The 16,044-nt window shown below is 40.5% G+C and overlaps 2 protein-coding genes across 3 annotated transcripts in view; one reads left to right on the top strand and one right to left on the bottom strand.

The window, feature by feature from the left end:
- Positions 1-44: 44 nt before the first annotated feature.
- On the top strand, positions 45-6,057 carry LOC117212502. The gene is made up of 14 exons (XM_033457391.1): positions 45-979; positions 1,148-1,301; positions 1,388-1,481; positions 1,792-1,928; positions 1,999-2,139; positions 2,227-2,300; positions 2,377-2,497; positions 3,140-3,307; positions 3,375-3,595; positions 3,669-3,834; positions 3,914-4,050; positions 4,127-4,343; positions 4,417-4,610; positions 4,742-6,057. The coding sequence occupies exons 1-14, from the start codon at positions 903-905 to the stop codon at positions 4,830-4,832; spliced, it is 1,992 nt and encodes a 663-aa protein (XP_033313282.1). The 5' UTR covers positions 45-902; the 3' UTR covers positions 4,833-6,057.
- A 3,998-nt stretch (positions 6,058-10,055) lies between these two features.
- The window catches only part of LOC117212493 (glutamate receptor ionotropic, kainate 2-like), a 28,032-nt gene continuing 22,043 nt past the window's right edge, over positions 10,056-16,044 (bottom strand). Inside the window, exons 10-11 of one of the 2 annotated variants that reach the window (XM_033457384.1) lie at positions 14,019-14,190; positions 10,056-13,700 (exon numbers count right to left, since the gene is read on the bottom strand). In XM_033457384.1, the coding sequence (XP_033313275.1) occupies positions 13,570-13,700; positions 14,019-14,190 (303 nt within the window). In that variant the 3' untranslated portion in view covers positions 10,056-13,569. Of the gene's footprint in view, positions 13,701-14,018; positions 14,308-16,044 lie in introns of both variants that reach the window. The other variant, XM_033457383.1, reaches the window with a different exon arrangement.

Raw genomic sequence — 16,044 nt, 5'->3', positions numbered from 1 at the left:
AAGGTATTGAATTAATAATAATAAGCGATACGAAGCATGATAATTGAAAACAAATTATCCAAATTCTTATCTTACGATTTCTTACCTTAATATTTCTATACAGTTGCTAGTAGCGAATGTGTTAATGTGGAAAAGCGTTAGGGTAAAATGAAACTTAATAACAATTTTTTAAAGTTTGACTTTAAATTTTAGATATAAGTAATTAATAGAAATAGTTGATAGATAATAGAAATTGTAGTTAAGACAGTTAACACTCGATATGATATTGCAAAAATTTATGCTATGTAATGTGGAACAACTGTGAGAATAAATGTTTACTTGTATTGTGCAATCTTTTGTACGCTAATGAATTCACCAAAAAACTATAATAGTGTTATGATAATGAATTTTTCTTTGTTCACACAGAAATGAATTAATTATTCGTATATTTACATTAAATAGGTCAAAGTCTGTTTGACACGAAGGTCTCGTACTTTCACTGCTTCGAACTATTTCAGAAGATTTATCGACTGATCGATTCACCTTGACTAATCGAGAGTTCTGTGTTTTTCCTGTTTTACAGCCTGTATCTTCTAATGGCGGATTCCAGGGATTTTTATTCCACATAAACTATAACCATTACCATTAATTAAAATTCCCCGAACGAGGTCATCCAGCGTACTGAATTTTGCAGTAATAAAATATTCAAAGTGCGTGGTAGATACGCTTCAGTGGTTGACGTTAACTTCACATCGATCGTTCGTTCGATCATAAACTGTCACCAACCGCGGAGTTCACGATCGATCCCTCCCTGCACCTCGTGTACTTTAAATACAACATCCGAAATCGCTTTCGGAAAATTCGATATAAAAATTTCCAATGTGAATGATGACAAACTCGTTCTAAATGTCGTCACATACACGATGAGCCAATCGAACAATTTCGCCCATCCACGAAAAAAACCTGCAAAGTGCTCTCCGTCTACTACTTCGCATCACAAGTATTTTCAACATTGTACAATTACGAACGTAGTTAAAGAAATATGCTTCATGATATTCCCGTCTTTTATCGAAGAAGAAAAATTCTAACGCGATATAAATATAATTTTAACGAGCAGACAAAAACCTCTACTAGGTTAGGTCTTTACATTTTCCTTACCTATTTGTAGGCTAAAACGAATTCCCTCGACCGCAACTTACATAGTCGACGACGATGAATGTATAGATCGATTGCAGAGTGCGTCGTTAGAAAACGCAAGTATCCTGGCGTCTAGGGATCGTCAGAAAGACATTAATCATATCAACAGAAGAATCGATAGAACGGTAATTACACAACCATCGATATCCTTCATTATTCAATCGCATCGTGCAACTTTAATTTCCCTGGCCTATTTTACGCGTCATTTTAGACCTCCAACACAGCATTCAGTGGCAGAAAATTTTGGAATTGTCACGCTAGACCAACGAACATCTACGTACCGGAAAACTCCGTAATTCAAGAAGGTAATTTGTTACAAACAGAGATAATTAAATACACGCGAGGAGAATAAAAACGCTGGTCTCGTTTGGCGTTGACATGTGACTGGTTGCGTGTATCATCGTATTCATTCATCTAATCACGTGCTCTTTGTTGGATTAATTAAAAACTTAATTGGTCGTGGAAATCGGCGATTGCGATCGGAAATTCTATCCTGATCCGCAGACATTCGTTATTGACGCGTCATTGCTAACCTGTCGAAGATAGAAACAAGTTTCTAGCTTCGAGGTCGAATGTTTCTAACTTTTGACTAACCGTAGAAACTAATTGTCCCAGAGAGCGAATTCATCGATACATTAACGAAGCAGTTATACAAGGTCGAAAATCAGGTGCAGAAGGTGCAGTCTAACTTAAAGAGAAGCGAAGAGCAAATAAAGTTAAAGGACCAGGAAATTTCCCGATTGAAACGGAAGGTTCTTCACTGTTTCCTTTATTCGTTGTTGTCGTCCTTTCATTTTCATGACGATTTACGAATTGTTACAGGTCAAGGAGTGGGAGACAAAGAGCAAGAATCAAGAAACACTACGAAAGAAGGAACAGCAGCAGCGACGCGTGCAAGCCGATCATTCGGAATATCTCTACAGAAGATGTTTAATGCTCGAACAAAGAATTTACGAGATGGAGGTTAATTATATGTGCACGTAAAACATTTTATTGTCAGAGTTGCGTTCTTATTTCTTTCAACGTCATCGTGTTTTCATTCTCGTACAGAAATTCTTGGCCGATTATGGTCTGGTCTGGGTCGGCAATACGAACGGTTCGAAGCATCCTGAAACGATAGCCAAGTAAATCGAGTATACGTTACTATTTCAAGCGATCGGCACCCGATCGAATTAATGATCAGTTAGCCGTGCCTTTTAGCAACACCATCGAGACTTGTTACGAGCAGATTATCGCGAATATTGACCAGCTGAACCTGGCCGCTGGGAAGGGTGAAGTTCACGTGCAGCATAACGAAAGAGGAAACGGGGCCACCTTCAAAGTAAATATTTATTTATGCAGTATTTTCACACAGCAATATTTATCTTGTATAAAATAATTTACGACGAGTTAAACGTGAATCTTCCTTGAATTCTATTTTTTTCCTATCTTGTATTTTTGAAGTTCCCACAATTTATAAAGTATAAAACAAGAAGGTATATATATACACGTACATACACGTATATTCTAGATATTTATATAATTTGCCAGGAATGGTAAGATAGATGAATTCCTATCCTGTTTTATATTACATGTTCTCATAAAACAGGGTTACGTGATCGTTTTTCCCTTTAAACATTCTGTGAGACGCTAATAGGCATGTTACATCGATATTTGCACTCGTAACGTCGGTATCAATTTTCACCGTCGATTCTTTGGTCCGGATGTAAACTATACATATTCTAATGTAACACAGAAAGCTGATGTTAATCGATAAAACCGGTTACCTGTGCGAATAACAATATCGAATATGAGTTACGAGCTCGGTAAATAATTACGGTGCAATTCTGGCTTGCAGCTGTTATGAGTCAGTCGCGATTTCTTAGCGTTTGTTTTTCTGGTGATAATTTAAGAATTAAATACATATAACGTGTATTATCAAGATGGAGTTTAATAATATAATATGTCTCTTAATTGTTTAAAGACCGCATCTTGCATGTCATTAAAATTCTACAAAAATGGAATGATAGTTCAAGATGGCCCATTACGATCCTACAACGATCCAACCGCGATATCGTTTCTACGAGATATCTTGGACGGCTATTTCCCTTCTGAGTTGCAAGAAACTTATCCAGAGGGTGTACCATTCAAGGTGAAATTTCAATTTTAATTTCTATTGAGAAAAAAGGAATGCGTTACTTTGAGGAGTATTCTGTTAGGTAGAGGATCAGAGAAATCAAGTATTCTTGAACTCCGATTTTCCTGGCCAAGGTTATCGATTGGGAAAAGAATTGGCTGATAATACATCGATGTCGTCTAGACCTTCCACTCGTAGATTTCCTAATAATCAGAAGTCGGCTCGTCGTGGTACCTTTACGAGAGAGAAGGATAGTCTATATAATTTTGATCTTTTTAGGGAACTGACGCCTGCCACAGCTAGGTATAAAGATTCGGTTAAATCTAAATATATAATCTTCTATTGATTTACGATTGTATAGAAAACTCGTTGATAGATCCATGAAACCAAAAACTCCCTCAGAAGCTCCTCCTTTAGAGATGTATGTTCTTCGTTCCCAAATTTTGGCATCTCACAACAATATTTGCTCCGACACTCATTTACAGTCGCATATTAACGCGGAGCTCGGTTTGGGCGAAAAGAAATCGACTCGAAGAGAAAAAGTAATTTTTCATGAATCTCTTTCACGAATCAACGAACCTCTTACGTTCATAAGGTTCACTTACAATTTTATTTCGTAAGCGTGACACGTCTAAAAATGGAGACTTCGATATCTCGGCTCGGGAGATCCCTTTAAAATCCAAAGGTATTATGAGATTTCCAAGCTCTGGTAGATGTTATCACAGTTCCACCGATAGAGCGTCTAAATTATCGCCAAAGTAAAAATTAATTGCTAAATCATGTAATAACTTTGATTGATATCAGTCTATTTTTACAACGTTATCTTTCATTTAGTCGATTGGATAACGCGGATGAGATTCTCAGGCAACGATCAAGATCCGCCAGCCTACCAAACTCCCGATTTTCCATTACGTCAAGGTCAGCACCGAAGGTGAACGCCGATACTTCGCAATTTTCGCTTTCTCAAGTGCATCAGCAAAGTACGGCTAGAAAAAATCAACGTGCTCCAAGGTCTGCTGCACCAGTTAGGAAGAATGCAGGAAGAAATGCAGTAAGAATATAATTCTTTTGTAATCGGGTGACTAAAATAGTGAATCTTTCTGATGGATTTTTAATCCTTTCAGCCTCCTATTCTGCATCAGATCAATGAACCGTCTGGAAAACCAGGCGAATTCCGATTGAAAGTCAGGTCTTTGAACGGCGGTACTGTTTATCTGGTACACGTGTCTGCCGACGAACCGATAGCTCGACTTTATCAATTGTTAGATAGAACCATGGCAAGAACTGTCCCTCGAGGATATAAAATTGTTCTCAGCGGGTAAAGATTTGTCCAGCATTTTCGTCCTAGAATTTTATTCCCTTCGAGAATTCTTAATTTCAGAATATATATATATATATATATATATATATATATATATATTCTGTTTATTTATACTTTTATATTCTCAGTTATTCACCGAGAAGATTGGATCATCTAGGGACAACTTTAAGGGAAATCGGCATCACTAGAGACAGCGTTTTGCATTTAGTGAATGATTGAATTTGCAACTTTTATATTTGTATCGTTTAAAAGGAAAAAATATTGTAAAAATATTAAGTTTGTAGAAAATATAATGTAGGAAAATCGATTTTTATCGTTGCATGATAAGTAAAGTTGCGAGATCTTAGTTTACAATGGTTGATAAAAGAATCTTACAGCATTTTACCATTGCTGGATATTGATATAATGTGATATAATTCCTATATTCGCCGTAGTAAATCGCAGAGGGCGTAAGAAATACTCTCATTCTTCTCAAGATCGGTATTTCAGAACGTGAAACATGAAGTTTCATACAATGTTATGTCCTGTACTTAGTCAATGCATTATTGTTTGCTTTATCAATATTTATCACCTGAAAACAGTGTCATAAATATACGACTATAAATACAAGGTGATGCACTAGCGTATAGCAATTAATTTCAGAACACTAGTCTTCTCATGTCTTGGAGGATCGTTGATTTATGCTTAGCCTATTGGTCATGTACTTAAGTGTACACGTACCTTCCTGAGATGCTAGGTACATACCTTTACAATAATGGAACCTCAGACGCTTATCTTTCATAACGCTACAATGTAAATTTATGATCTTCAGGATGATAATTCACTCTTATCGATCCAGGCTTCTAGAGGCGATAGAAAAGATAACGTTTTAGGGATAGATTAGATAATAAATTTTCTAAATTTTAAATTAAGTAAACAGTGAGATTAATGACGCGGAATTTGTAGAAATATTAAGGCGGGAGAGAAAATTCAACGTAGCTTCGCTTCAAAGCTTAATATCAAGACGCTTTTTACAAAGCTACTTTTAGAAATTTAATTGCGAATTCCTCGAGCTTTCGCTGATGGTTGATGTGAATAGGCGAAGCTATACCACGATTCGCAACATAGACTTTTAAAGAAGCTGCCGACTGTTCGTGACGTTGATGTCTCATTACTCGTTTTCAAGATCCGAATCTCTAGAAATATCGATGGTTTCCTACTCTAGAAACGTTTCGAGCTTTGCGTGCCGATAATGGAATATTCAGCGATGCCGTTGCAAACTTTTCCATGCGTTTCATCGTGCCAGAGAATTTCCACTCGTTACTCAACCACGCAAACTGTGCCTGACGAAAGTTGAATCGTTACAAAAAGGTTGGAAGGCGAAACGTCGCTCTGAGACAACGACGAATTCCCTACTACTTTAGAAGTTGTTCTTTGCGCCGAAAAGATAAGCCTTTAACGTTTCCAGGAAATTCCTATTGCAGCTTCCTTTGCACAATTTTTTCAGTGTTAAAATTCTTGCTTTTTAGAATTATTGGCCCATTTATTTCTAGAATGATTGGCGCATTTATTTTTAGAATATCTGGCCTATTTATTTTAAAAATAATTTATTTCTTTATTTTATTTGTATCAAAATTCATAAGGTGTCGTGGATCGTCTTATATCCGAGCATAGACCTGATAATAATAATCGACGAATATTTAACATCGACATGTTCACGATAAGAAGAACTTCTGACCAATGACTCCAGTCGTTCCTCGTATTTTACCAGGCGATAACGCGGCAGTCTTCCGGAAAGTCACGATTACCAGTTGCGACCAGAGCAGCGGGAAAGAGTTCATCGGCTACCACTTGTCTTCAGCAAAGATTAAAGCTGTAGAAGCGTGCCGTTTCTTCCAAGTACACGTCGATAGTAGCCTACAGACACAGCAGACCAAGAATCACTCCTTAAACGTTCCGCTCATTTCGTACGATTGAGACTTCTTTACTCTCCCCTTTCCTTCCTGGTGACGCCGAAAAAAGGGCGATAGTCTCGTGGGGTAAATGCCAGAGAGATAACGACCCACGTAAAAACTCAGGGCGTTACGTTACGCTCGATTTACTTGACCAACGGCAGGTAGTGCGCGTTCAAAGAAACATAGATACATTACATTTCGCAATGGACTCGGTCAGAGATAAGCAGGTTAAGTGAGACCTATCTGCTAAGGTTGGAATGAGGAACGATCGGAGTGAAACATGACTCGAAAACCATTGCTTTTCGTTTTGGTTGTTGGTTATCGGTTTGTTTCGAGTTCGTTGCCACGTGAAACGAACCTGCCATTTGATTCTTCTACTCGACAACGTCGTAATTCGATAAAGTGGCAACGAAGTGCAAATAGAATGAAAATAAAGATGCAACTCGACCGTATTTAGGTTTTAATTACGCGGAAATTAACGTTACTGGAAGGAACAATTAAATTACTACCAACTCTTATAATTATAAGATTGTTTGAAGTTATGTGACGTTGAAGTTTTCAATCACTTTACCCATTCATTCCCGTTGACATCGTATTCCCCTTTCATTAAGAGACGTCTGATTAAATCGCCGAATAATCGGAATCAATTCGACTTTCTTACTTTTAACGATACAGAAGGCAGAAGGCAGGGATTGCTCTTTCGGTCTTTGTCGTTTTTATCGATAATTCCATCAATCCATGGCCAAACGGTGCTGCTGGAACTGTCACCACAACCCGTGCAGATCCATCACGAGGCCAACGAGAGACTGCGTTTGTCAATCAACATGCAAATCGAAAGTTCCCACGCCACCCTTGGGGAATCTTTAAATTTAATCAGCCGGCATTTTCCTCGCGTATTATCTCCGTCTCGTTTCTGTTCATTACCACAACGTTGCCGAGAATGGTCGAATCCCCAGGGACGAAACTTTTACCCGTCCAGTCTGATTAAACGTCTCGAAAGAAGCTTTCCACGGGAATCCTCGATGAGGATTCTTGTCCGTTCTTTTCGCGCTTAACAAACGAGAAAATAGATTTCACATTCTCGATTCACTAACGGGAATTCAATGGCGTTATGGATATACTTGAACGAAGCGATATAGTAAGATTGGACGTAAAATTGGTCCATGTAAAACTGTAAATTATACTTTCGAAGCTCCGATTTTATGGCTGATCATCGAGCTATTAACGATGACAGAAATTCATTGAAAAAAGTTACTGACACAGGTTATTGTACCTTTTCGTAATAATCTGACATTCTTGTTTCTTAAAATGTATGGAAATCGAGGAGTACTTACGTGCCAGTTTAGCGATAATAAATCACTCGTTATAATCTAATCGTAAAGAATGACGGAACACGAATGGTGTGGCGAATCGTTCGATTCCCAAGATCTTCCGTCTCGTTATTTCTCATTTTTCTTCTCGCCTCGTCGCTCCTCTTTCGTCCGTTAAACGTTAACGAGTTATATATTAAACCGCCGCTACTCGAAGATGAATTATTAAGAAATAATCGGTCGATACGAACGGCTGTCGTCGTTACGTTAACAAGCATCTGCCTTACGTCCAATTTTTCAACCCTTTTTAGACCAATTCCACTCGCTTCGTTCCATTATTCGCAAATTAGACGCGAAAGATCGATTCGTCGTGCTAAATAACACGTTTCTCCTTGTAATTTACTAACGAGTCACCCAAACGAACGGACACAGAAGATCGTAGATGAAGATCGTAACGTATACTTTGAAGCATCGGGATATTAGACGATCTTTCAATTTGCTTTATCGTTTCGAAACGTGACAAAGAAGGATTGGGGGAAAATGGGGAAATTCTGCCAAAAGGAAGGTTCCTGAAAATCGAGACATTTTGTCTTCTGGTCTTTACGTCGCAACGTGTCGCTAATCAAAAGAACGCGCGATTGATTTCGTCTTGTTCTCTATCTGTCTCTATTTATTCTGTCCTACTAAAAACTTACTGCTCCAAAATTCCACCGTAAGATCCATTCAGCGTTTCTTCTTTCATCGTGGATAACAAGACCTCGTGTTCTTCATTCACGACGAAGCAGAACGTTCGACGACTTGTTCGTATTCCCATTAACGATCGAAGAAGCGGCAGGAAAGGATGGAAAGGGGAGAAGATTCATTTTATGGCGTAACGATATCGCAAGAATTAACGAGTACGCGTCGATTGGGAACCGGCTGAGGCTCGATAACCGACGGCGTTTCTTATTCCTTTTCCGGCAGGCCGCTCTTTCGACGATTCTCTCCCTTTTCATCTTTTTGCCCTCCGCAAGGAACGACGAATGGCCCAGATTTTAACGGGCTCCCTTTGACGCGGCGCGGTTAAATGAATGCAATTTTCAATATGGGGCGATGGAAGCCAGCCACTTCGCCGTGACAATTTAGTTCCATGCTTGAGATTCTGAAGGAGCGAACAGTCGGAAACGCTATAAATAGAAGAGAGCATATTCGAACAATCTCGGGCCAATTCCATTGGTAGAAATGATATTTCGACGTAGTTGACGGAAGTAAAGCGTTCTTGATGTATCTTGTTATATCATTTAAATCTTTTACTTCGTATAAAGGCAGAAAACCAATTCTTGATTGATGATAATGGTAATATAAGTCACATGGAATTACAAATTAAAGCGTTGATAATCAATGTGCTTGAATAGTAATAAAGAATAATTAATTTTAATGCAGCATTTAGCAAATTGAAATTATTTATGAAACGCACTATTGTCAAACACGGGCTTCAAATTCAATCCTAAATTGCACTTTGGATTCACTTAATTATAATCGAAATTTACGTGACACGAAATTAAATAAAGCCCGCAAGTGTTGTTTGACCAATAAACGTTTCGACACTGAACGAAACTTTCCCTGGAAACGATTCTCATTAATTTCCATGATTCGATGTACGAGATGGAAACTCGTATTGGCTCAGTGGTGATTGAAGTCAACGAACACGCTATTAAGTGGGAAGACGGTGATATTCGAGAGACATCGATAGGCTGGCTTGATAGTCCCGAGCAGGAAATGAGATTTGCATAATTGACGTAGCGGTGGTGGTAAACGAAATTACGCTGGCCAAAGGAACGTAGGATCGATCTGAATATGTATCGAGGAATAAGCGATGATGATTGATGAACTATCGGTTCACTTGTCATTTTGTCCACAATGACATGGCTGTGTCCCTCTGTAAGCCTTCTGTCCTGATTCCGATGGAATCGATGAATTTGTTAGCAGAGAAACGAAATCGCTGTTCATTGCTCCAGTCGTTTATTATCGTTTTCGTCGAATGCTCGGCTACGAAAGAAAGGAAGGTATCAAGGGAAAGGTACATACAAGTATTGCGTGTAAAACTTGCGAGTGATAGGTGGAATTCGTTTCACGAGGATTTGGGACATGGGATCGTTTTAATCGTGGTTTGACTGAGAATGGATGAATTTTGCACGGAGATAGAAAAAGTGATAATATTCAGTAAAACATGTATATAACAACATTTAATTGTCTGTCTTATTTCGGAGAGATATGTTTAAGTTGACGATTCACTGCGTATCACATTCACTCGATCGAGGAGCTGAGAATCGAGAGAGGAGAAACTCTTGCAATCGTTGATCGACGAAATGAAATTTCCTTTTCGAGCTCTCAGAGCCTCCATCGCAAAAAGAAAGTCGATGTATTTCCAATTGCTACGCCAAATGTAGAAATGTCTAGATCGATTAAGTAAATAAAATTTATTTATTGAATAGTGGCACACCAGTGATGACGCGACAAGTACGTAGTTATGAACTGTTGAACACTCTCCCAACCAACACCTCACGCCTCAATTCATTCCCTCCCGGCAACGTAATATTCGTCGCAATAATATCTCCCTCATCTCCGCAAACGCTTCCGCTCTTCAATTTTATTTCATCGAAATATCGCAATCACGATGATTTCTAGTCAGCCCTCTCTTCGAGAACGAATCGTGCCCGCAATTTATGCGCTTCCGGCGTAGGCAAATCGAAATTCCGATCGCGACCTACGAATGAGCCGAAATGAGAGACACGAGAACAGACAAAGAAGAACGAACGCCGGTTCGATAAACCCACGTGTCTCGACTTTGACGAGGGTGAGTCTCTTAATTAATCGACGCGGACGAAGAATTCATTTATCAGCAGGCTGGGATTAGTGTTCCTCCGAAGGCAATTACGCGAGCATCCCATACCCGAGACTCGATTATTTCGGGAACCATTGAAAATTTCTTGCCGTGTCTTTTCATTCGCTTCCGACAAAGTGAACTCTTCATCAGCGACGTGATAAAGTTTCGGCAAATGCGTTGATTAATATCCACGACTTTCAATTACGCCCCCATTAAAATTATCTATGCAAATGAGAATATACTTATTTTTCGGCAGCGCAATCACAATATTCGTCGCTGTTTTCGTTTGAAAACATTCGCGAGGAAATTTGTGGTCGCATCGGTCGTCTCGTTATCGAATTACGCAACGTCACGCGATCGATAATCTGACGTAACTTAAAAATCATCGTGGCTGCTTGTCATCCATGACATCAGTATGGATTATCCCTTTTTTTGGCACGATTCGCTCCTGTTTCTTATCACATGCGCTCAATCATACACCCTTACATCCCCTTCCCTTTGATATCGTTAATAACGCTTTAATAAAACCGTCGAACGACGTTCATTTCTCTTTTTCTTTCAACAAACATAGTTCCTTTTGTATATTCACAATACGTATGTGTTTGTGTGTATTTATTTGTATGTTTGTGTTTGTTTGTATGTATACGACGCGGTGCGCAACACTAAAAACGCCATCGAATACGCTTCTCGATAACGGCGTCAGTTGTTCGAATTTCGTGAAAAAACGGTCACTGTACAACGTATCGTATCGTCTCGATAATAAATTGTCGATCGTGTCAAAATATGACTAGGTCTCTTACGTGGCTACGCACTTACCTATGGCATTACATGTAAACTAAATTTAAGATGCGGGTATGCGCGCGTACACCGCGTACCAACGTGCTCGTGTACGCGTCCATACGTGTGATCTTTTCCTTTATACAATCGTCCGGTAAAAGTATGTTCTATCGTGAATCACCAATCGCTGAACAAATTCGATCATGTACAACCGTGTCTATTATAATACAGAACGCCATCGAATCAACGAACTATTTCTCCAAGCACGCTTGCTTCGTCGACAGGATGTTCTGGTCCGTTTTCTACAATATGTTCCTACGATGCATGTAACAGCGAGGATCGATCCCTGTATTCGATCTTTCGAGGCTGCCTGGCACGCCGAGAAATTCATTCGCAGAATCTGTTCCTCGTCCTTCCTTCCGTTGTATAAAACGCGTGAAAAATTCTATTTCGCGGCGCAATAGAACTCGCAAAGTTGTTGTTAGTCCATCGTTGGCGACTGTGCTCGCGGACACAACGGCGCGGAAACAAAGGTCAGGATGCAAAATCGTAAACGCTCAGGTAACGCTTTGGAAATTTTGTACTACGTCCTCCGATTCGTCTCGCTTCTCGCAGGAAACGGCCGAGGTTGCTCTAGTTGTTTTTTTCCTTTTTTTTTTAATTGTCTATAAGACGATAAATTTTAATTCATCTTCGTTCTTCCTAGTTATCTGTGATCGTCTTGGTCGTTTGGTCGAAAAGATGACGACAGTACACCCGTCCTAGGCCATTAATCTTCGTTCGTAAACACGTCGTTTATCTAAATCCTGCTCTCTAAACGTTGTGACGTATCCCACGTATATTCTTCGTTCCGTTCTTCTTAAATAGTACTTCATTGTGCATGTTTCGTGTAACATTGCGATCGAGTTCTTCCGAATCGAAAAATCTTCGTTGGTCACGTCGACTCTCAAGAATCGATCTTTCGCGAAGGTGAACGCAAGGATCAAGTTTTAGGCCGTGAATTCGAATAAACACGCGGCCGGATTAAAGCTTCCTCTTTGTTCACGTCGTACTAGATCGTTTGACTATGTTAGGCTAGCTGCTGGCAGTGATCACTATGAGTTTTGGTCCGAGTCTAATCACACGTATCGTGGTCGTTGATCGATAGTAACATGGTTCTTTTCCATCACTGGCCGCGTACGAGGCTACTTCTTCAGCGTGCCAAAAGAGAACCCATCGCCCGAGTTCTCGACCTCGTTTCTGGCTCCATTATCGATATGTTTAGCTTGGAAATCGGCCCGAACCCATCGCGTCGGGCAGTCCGGGCAATTGAATCGGCCGTTTAACCACTATTCGACCCTCCCTTCCCCCAGCCTCGAAAGTCCTCGCCTCGAGTAGCGAACGATTCGCTCACCCGATTGATTGGCGTTGCACACGGTGTTTCATTTGCTATTCAGCTTCGTCAGGTCGATGGAACGCGGTCGTTTGGACGGTGACGCCTTTCGATCGCCGTGCAATCGATCCTGTTTTATTAACGTCCGCTCGAGGAGCATCCACCTCCGGCATCGAACAATACGGATTATTCGTATCAAACACCTGGTTCTACGATCGATCTCTCATTTGCAATCAGCACGACAATTTCATTCGCTGTTTCGAGCGAACTTCGTCCACTGTCCACCGTTCGTTTTTTATCTTTTTGTAAAATGGTCGACGTATCTCTATCGCGTTCCATCTCGATCAACGTCTCTGTTCGTGTATTGGTAACATGGTCCTCGACACGATCTCTCGTCCTAGATGATCCATACCGATGGACCGGGTTTTTTGGCACACGTCGCAACTTGTCCACTTTCGTTCTGTATTTTACTAAACGAATCTACATTGTTGTGTCGTCACGTGGATAGTCGATCGATCGATGATCCAACGTCGCCGATGGCACAAGCCGGGCCGCGTTGTGGTCGACTCAGCCGCCCCGGCGACTACATATGCTATAAGCAGGTCTCCTTTTGGTCGACCACGTTCACTACTACCGAGGCCTGGGTGGGCAGTTCCTTTTGGACGGGCACACCTGTCGGCACCTCCTCGAGTATTGGTCAAAGGGTCGTGGTCCTCGATACAGCCGCCGAGGGCGGAGGCGGTGGCGGTGGCGGCGATATTACCACGTCTGGTTCACCCGCCAGGTCGCAGTCGAATCTCCAGAGAATACTCTCAGGATGGTCACCTCCTGCGCATCAAAGACATTTTTTCCTATATTCTTTTCGTAAGTAGTTCTTTTTCTCTTTCATATTTAAATATGGTCGCTTCGCTGTTCTTTTCATTAAAAAATTTTTTATCCTAACGCATTATTAATGTTCTGTTTCTTTCATCGAATATTTCGTTGAAATTTATAGTTTTAGAAATGAAGATCGCGCATGATACATTTCTGTTTCTTGTATGAGGACAATTTCAAGATCTAATAAAAAAAAAAAAAATGATTTTAGTTCTTTTGGGACTCGTGCGGGTACTCGTATCGCGCGTAGGGAATCATCTGGAAGCAACTAACCTTGACCCAAGACGATGTTTGAAGAGCCCCGTCTCTGCCTCGGTGGGGGTGGTTGGTGCTTGTGCGTATGACTGTGACTGTGGCTGTGTGAATGTGAGTGGCAGTGTGTGTGACGTGTGTGCGTGGGCGTGGCTTTGCACGGTGGTGGTTGCTGTTGTTGCTGTTGCTGCTGCTGAGGATGAAGATGAGGATGAGGCCTGTGCTAGGTGTTCCCGCCACGGGCCGCTCCCACTTGATCGAAGCTCAATGATTTCTTCATCTCCGTCATCGACAACGCACCACCCTCCTGCTGAGAAAAGAGGAAGCAAAGGGTGTTAGCTATATCGGGGTGGTGATTGGTCGCGGGTAATCCTTTTCGGTCACCCCGAGGCCTCTCTACGTCTCGTAGCTGCGAGCGAGCGAGTTATTAAAAGTTGCCAGGTCTCGTTAAAACTTGCTATAACTTTTTCCAAGCTCCTAAAGGAATTTTCTCCGCCTCGCGTGGGCCTACGTATCGAAATCGTTACGCGTTATGGTCCCGTCCTCGCCTCGTTCCAACGAGTCTCTACTGCAATCGTCTCTAGATTCGTTACCGTGCATGCTCTTTTTCTATTTTTCTCTAGATCGGCTGACGCTTCAATTTTCCCGAGATTTACGGAATCTGCCTCGTATCGATTCGAACGACCAACGTCCAGCTGCGATTTCCCGAAAAAAGAACTTATTTGTGATAAAAATATGTATACGTTTGCGAGGATCGAAATTCAATAAAATATCGGTGAGCAAAGGCGAGAGGGACTTTCCTGAAACTGTAGTCGCATATACGATAGATTCATTTTCTTTTTTTCCCCCGTCCCAGAGAAAAAGCGATGTTGTTGCGGAACGAGGGAATGAACCGTGCGAAACGCAGACCGCTAGTTTGGTGGAAGCGAGGTCCGCGTTTCCGCGAGGAAGCGTTGTGTTCCGAACGTTTCGGTTTTGTTCGAGAGAGTAAGCCTGCAAATAGAACGGTTTGACACTAAATTTTTCGGTTTGAATTTTTGGACACTATTCCGGTACTTTCGACTTGGAAACACCGATTTTCAATCTCTTCGAAAGTCTAGAAAATTTTTTTATTGGATACACGGTGTAATTAAACTACGCGAATAGCTAAAAAACAACGTAGAACAAAATAGATTGACATAAAATTTTTTACTTAAGCTCTTGAAGGTTGTTTTCGAGCTTTCGAACTGAAAGCGGTACTCCTAAAATCTCTTTAGATCTTTAGAAAAATTGTTTACTACACATAGGAGTGGAATAGTTCAACTACACGAATAAAGCAGAGTTTCTAAGTACAGAGTACAGTTTCTAATCATTCTTCGCCTAGACAAATCGTACAATGTCTACTGAGAAACATTGATCTACACCCATCCCTCATGGAATGACGGGAAACTCGTTTGTTTTTATCAAAACGAATCAACGGATGAGACGATAGAAAAACAAGATCGTCAGCGAAGTTCCGAGAGGTTTAAAGCATTGCAATAAATATTTTTCGTGGATTCTGCCGTATCGATAAGCATCGTGTCGCTGATTAAAGTATCGAAAGTGGAATTCGGAATTCGAGACCGAAGCTTTCCTTTCGTTCTAGCTGAAACCTACAAAACTGGAAATCCGATTGGATCATAGTTTTAAGCCGTGGAATTTTCCAACGAAATTCTACCCAGCCGCTGATCCTGTCTCGTTTAAATTGCAATTAAACTCTAGTCTGAATAGCGGATCTCGAAGTGAAAATCTATCTGGAATTTGATTTCTATCAAGTACGGGACATTTTACTTCATTTTAAACTCGACATAACGAAACCGGTTACGATTGTTCTACAATTAATTTCCAATTGAACATTGCAAATGTATAATTCATCGTGATCTAATTAAATTCAATAATCACTGTTACACAACTTTTCGAGACTTAAGCCAGGTAGCAGAGAAAATTTCCGTCCGTGTCCGTGGAATTCGTTCGACAGCAGAGATACGAGGGAAACGAGTTTGATAATTTTCGTTTAGTTTGTTATTTT

The sequence above is a fragment of the Bombus bifarius genome, unplaced genomic scaffold (genome assembly GCF_011952205.1).
Source record: "Bombus bifarius isolate JDL3187 unplaced genomic scaffold, Bbif_JDL3187 scf7180000008307, whole genome shotgun sequence".
Classification (NCBI taxonomy): domain Eukaryota; kingdom Metazoa; phylum Arthropoda; class Insecta; order Hymenoptera; family Apidae; genus Bombus; species Bombus bifarius.
The sequence above is the reverse complement of the archived record's forward strand: the minus strand, read 5'-3'. Positions and strand labels throughout refer to the sequence as shown.

What these genes read in the sequence shown, in the direction of transcription:
- LOC117212502 (XM_033457391.1), top strand. Translation starts at nt 903, where the DNA reads ATGAGCCAATCGAACAATTTCGCCCATCCACGAAAAAAACCTGCAAAG. An exon ending in ACAGAAGAATCGATAGAACG is followed by an intron (nt 1,302 to 1,387) that starts GTAATTACACAA and finishes GCGTCATTTTAG; the next exon opens with ACCTCCAACACAGCATTCAG. An exon ending in CTGACGCCTGCCACAGCTAG is followed by an intron (nt 3,596 to 3,668) that starts GTATAAAGATTC and finishes ACTCGTTGATAG; the next exon opens with ATCCATGAAACCAAAAACTC.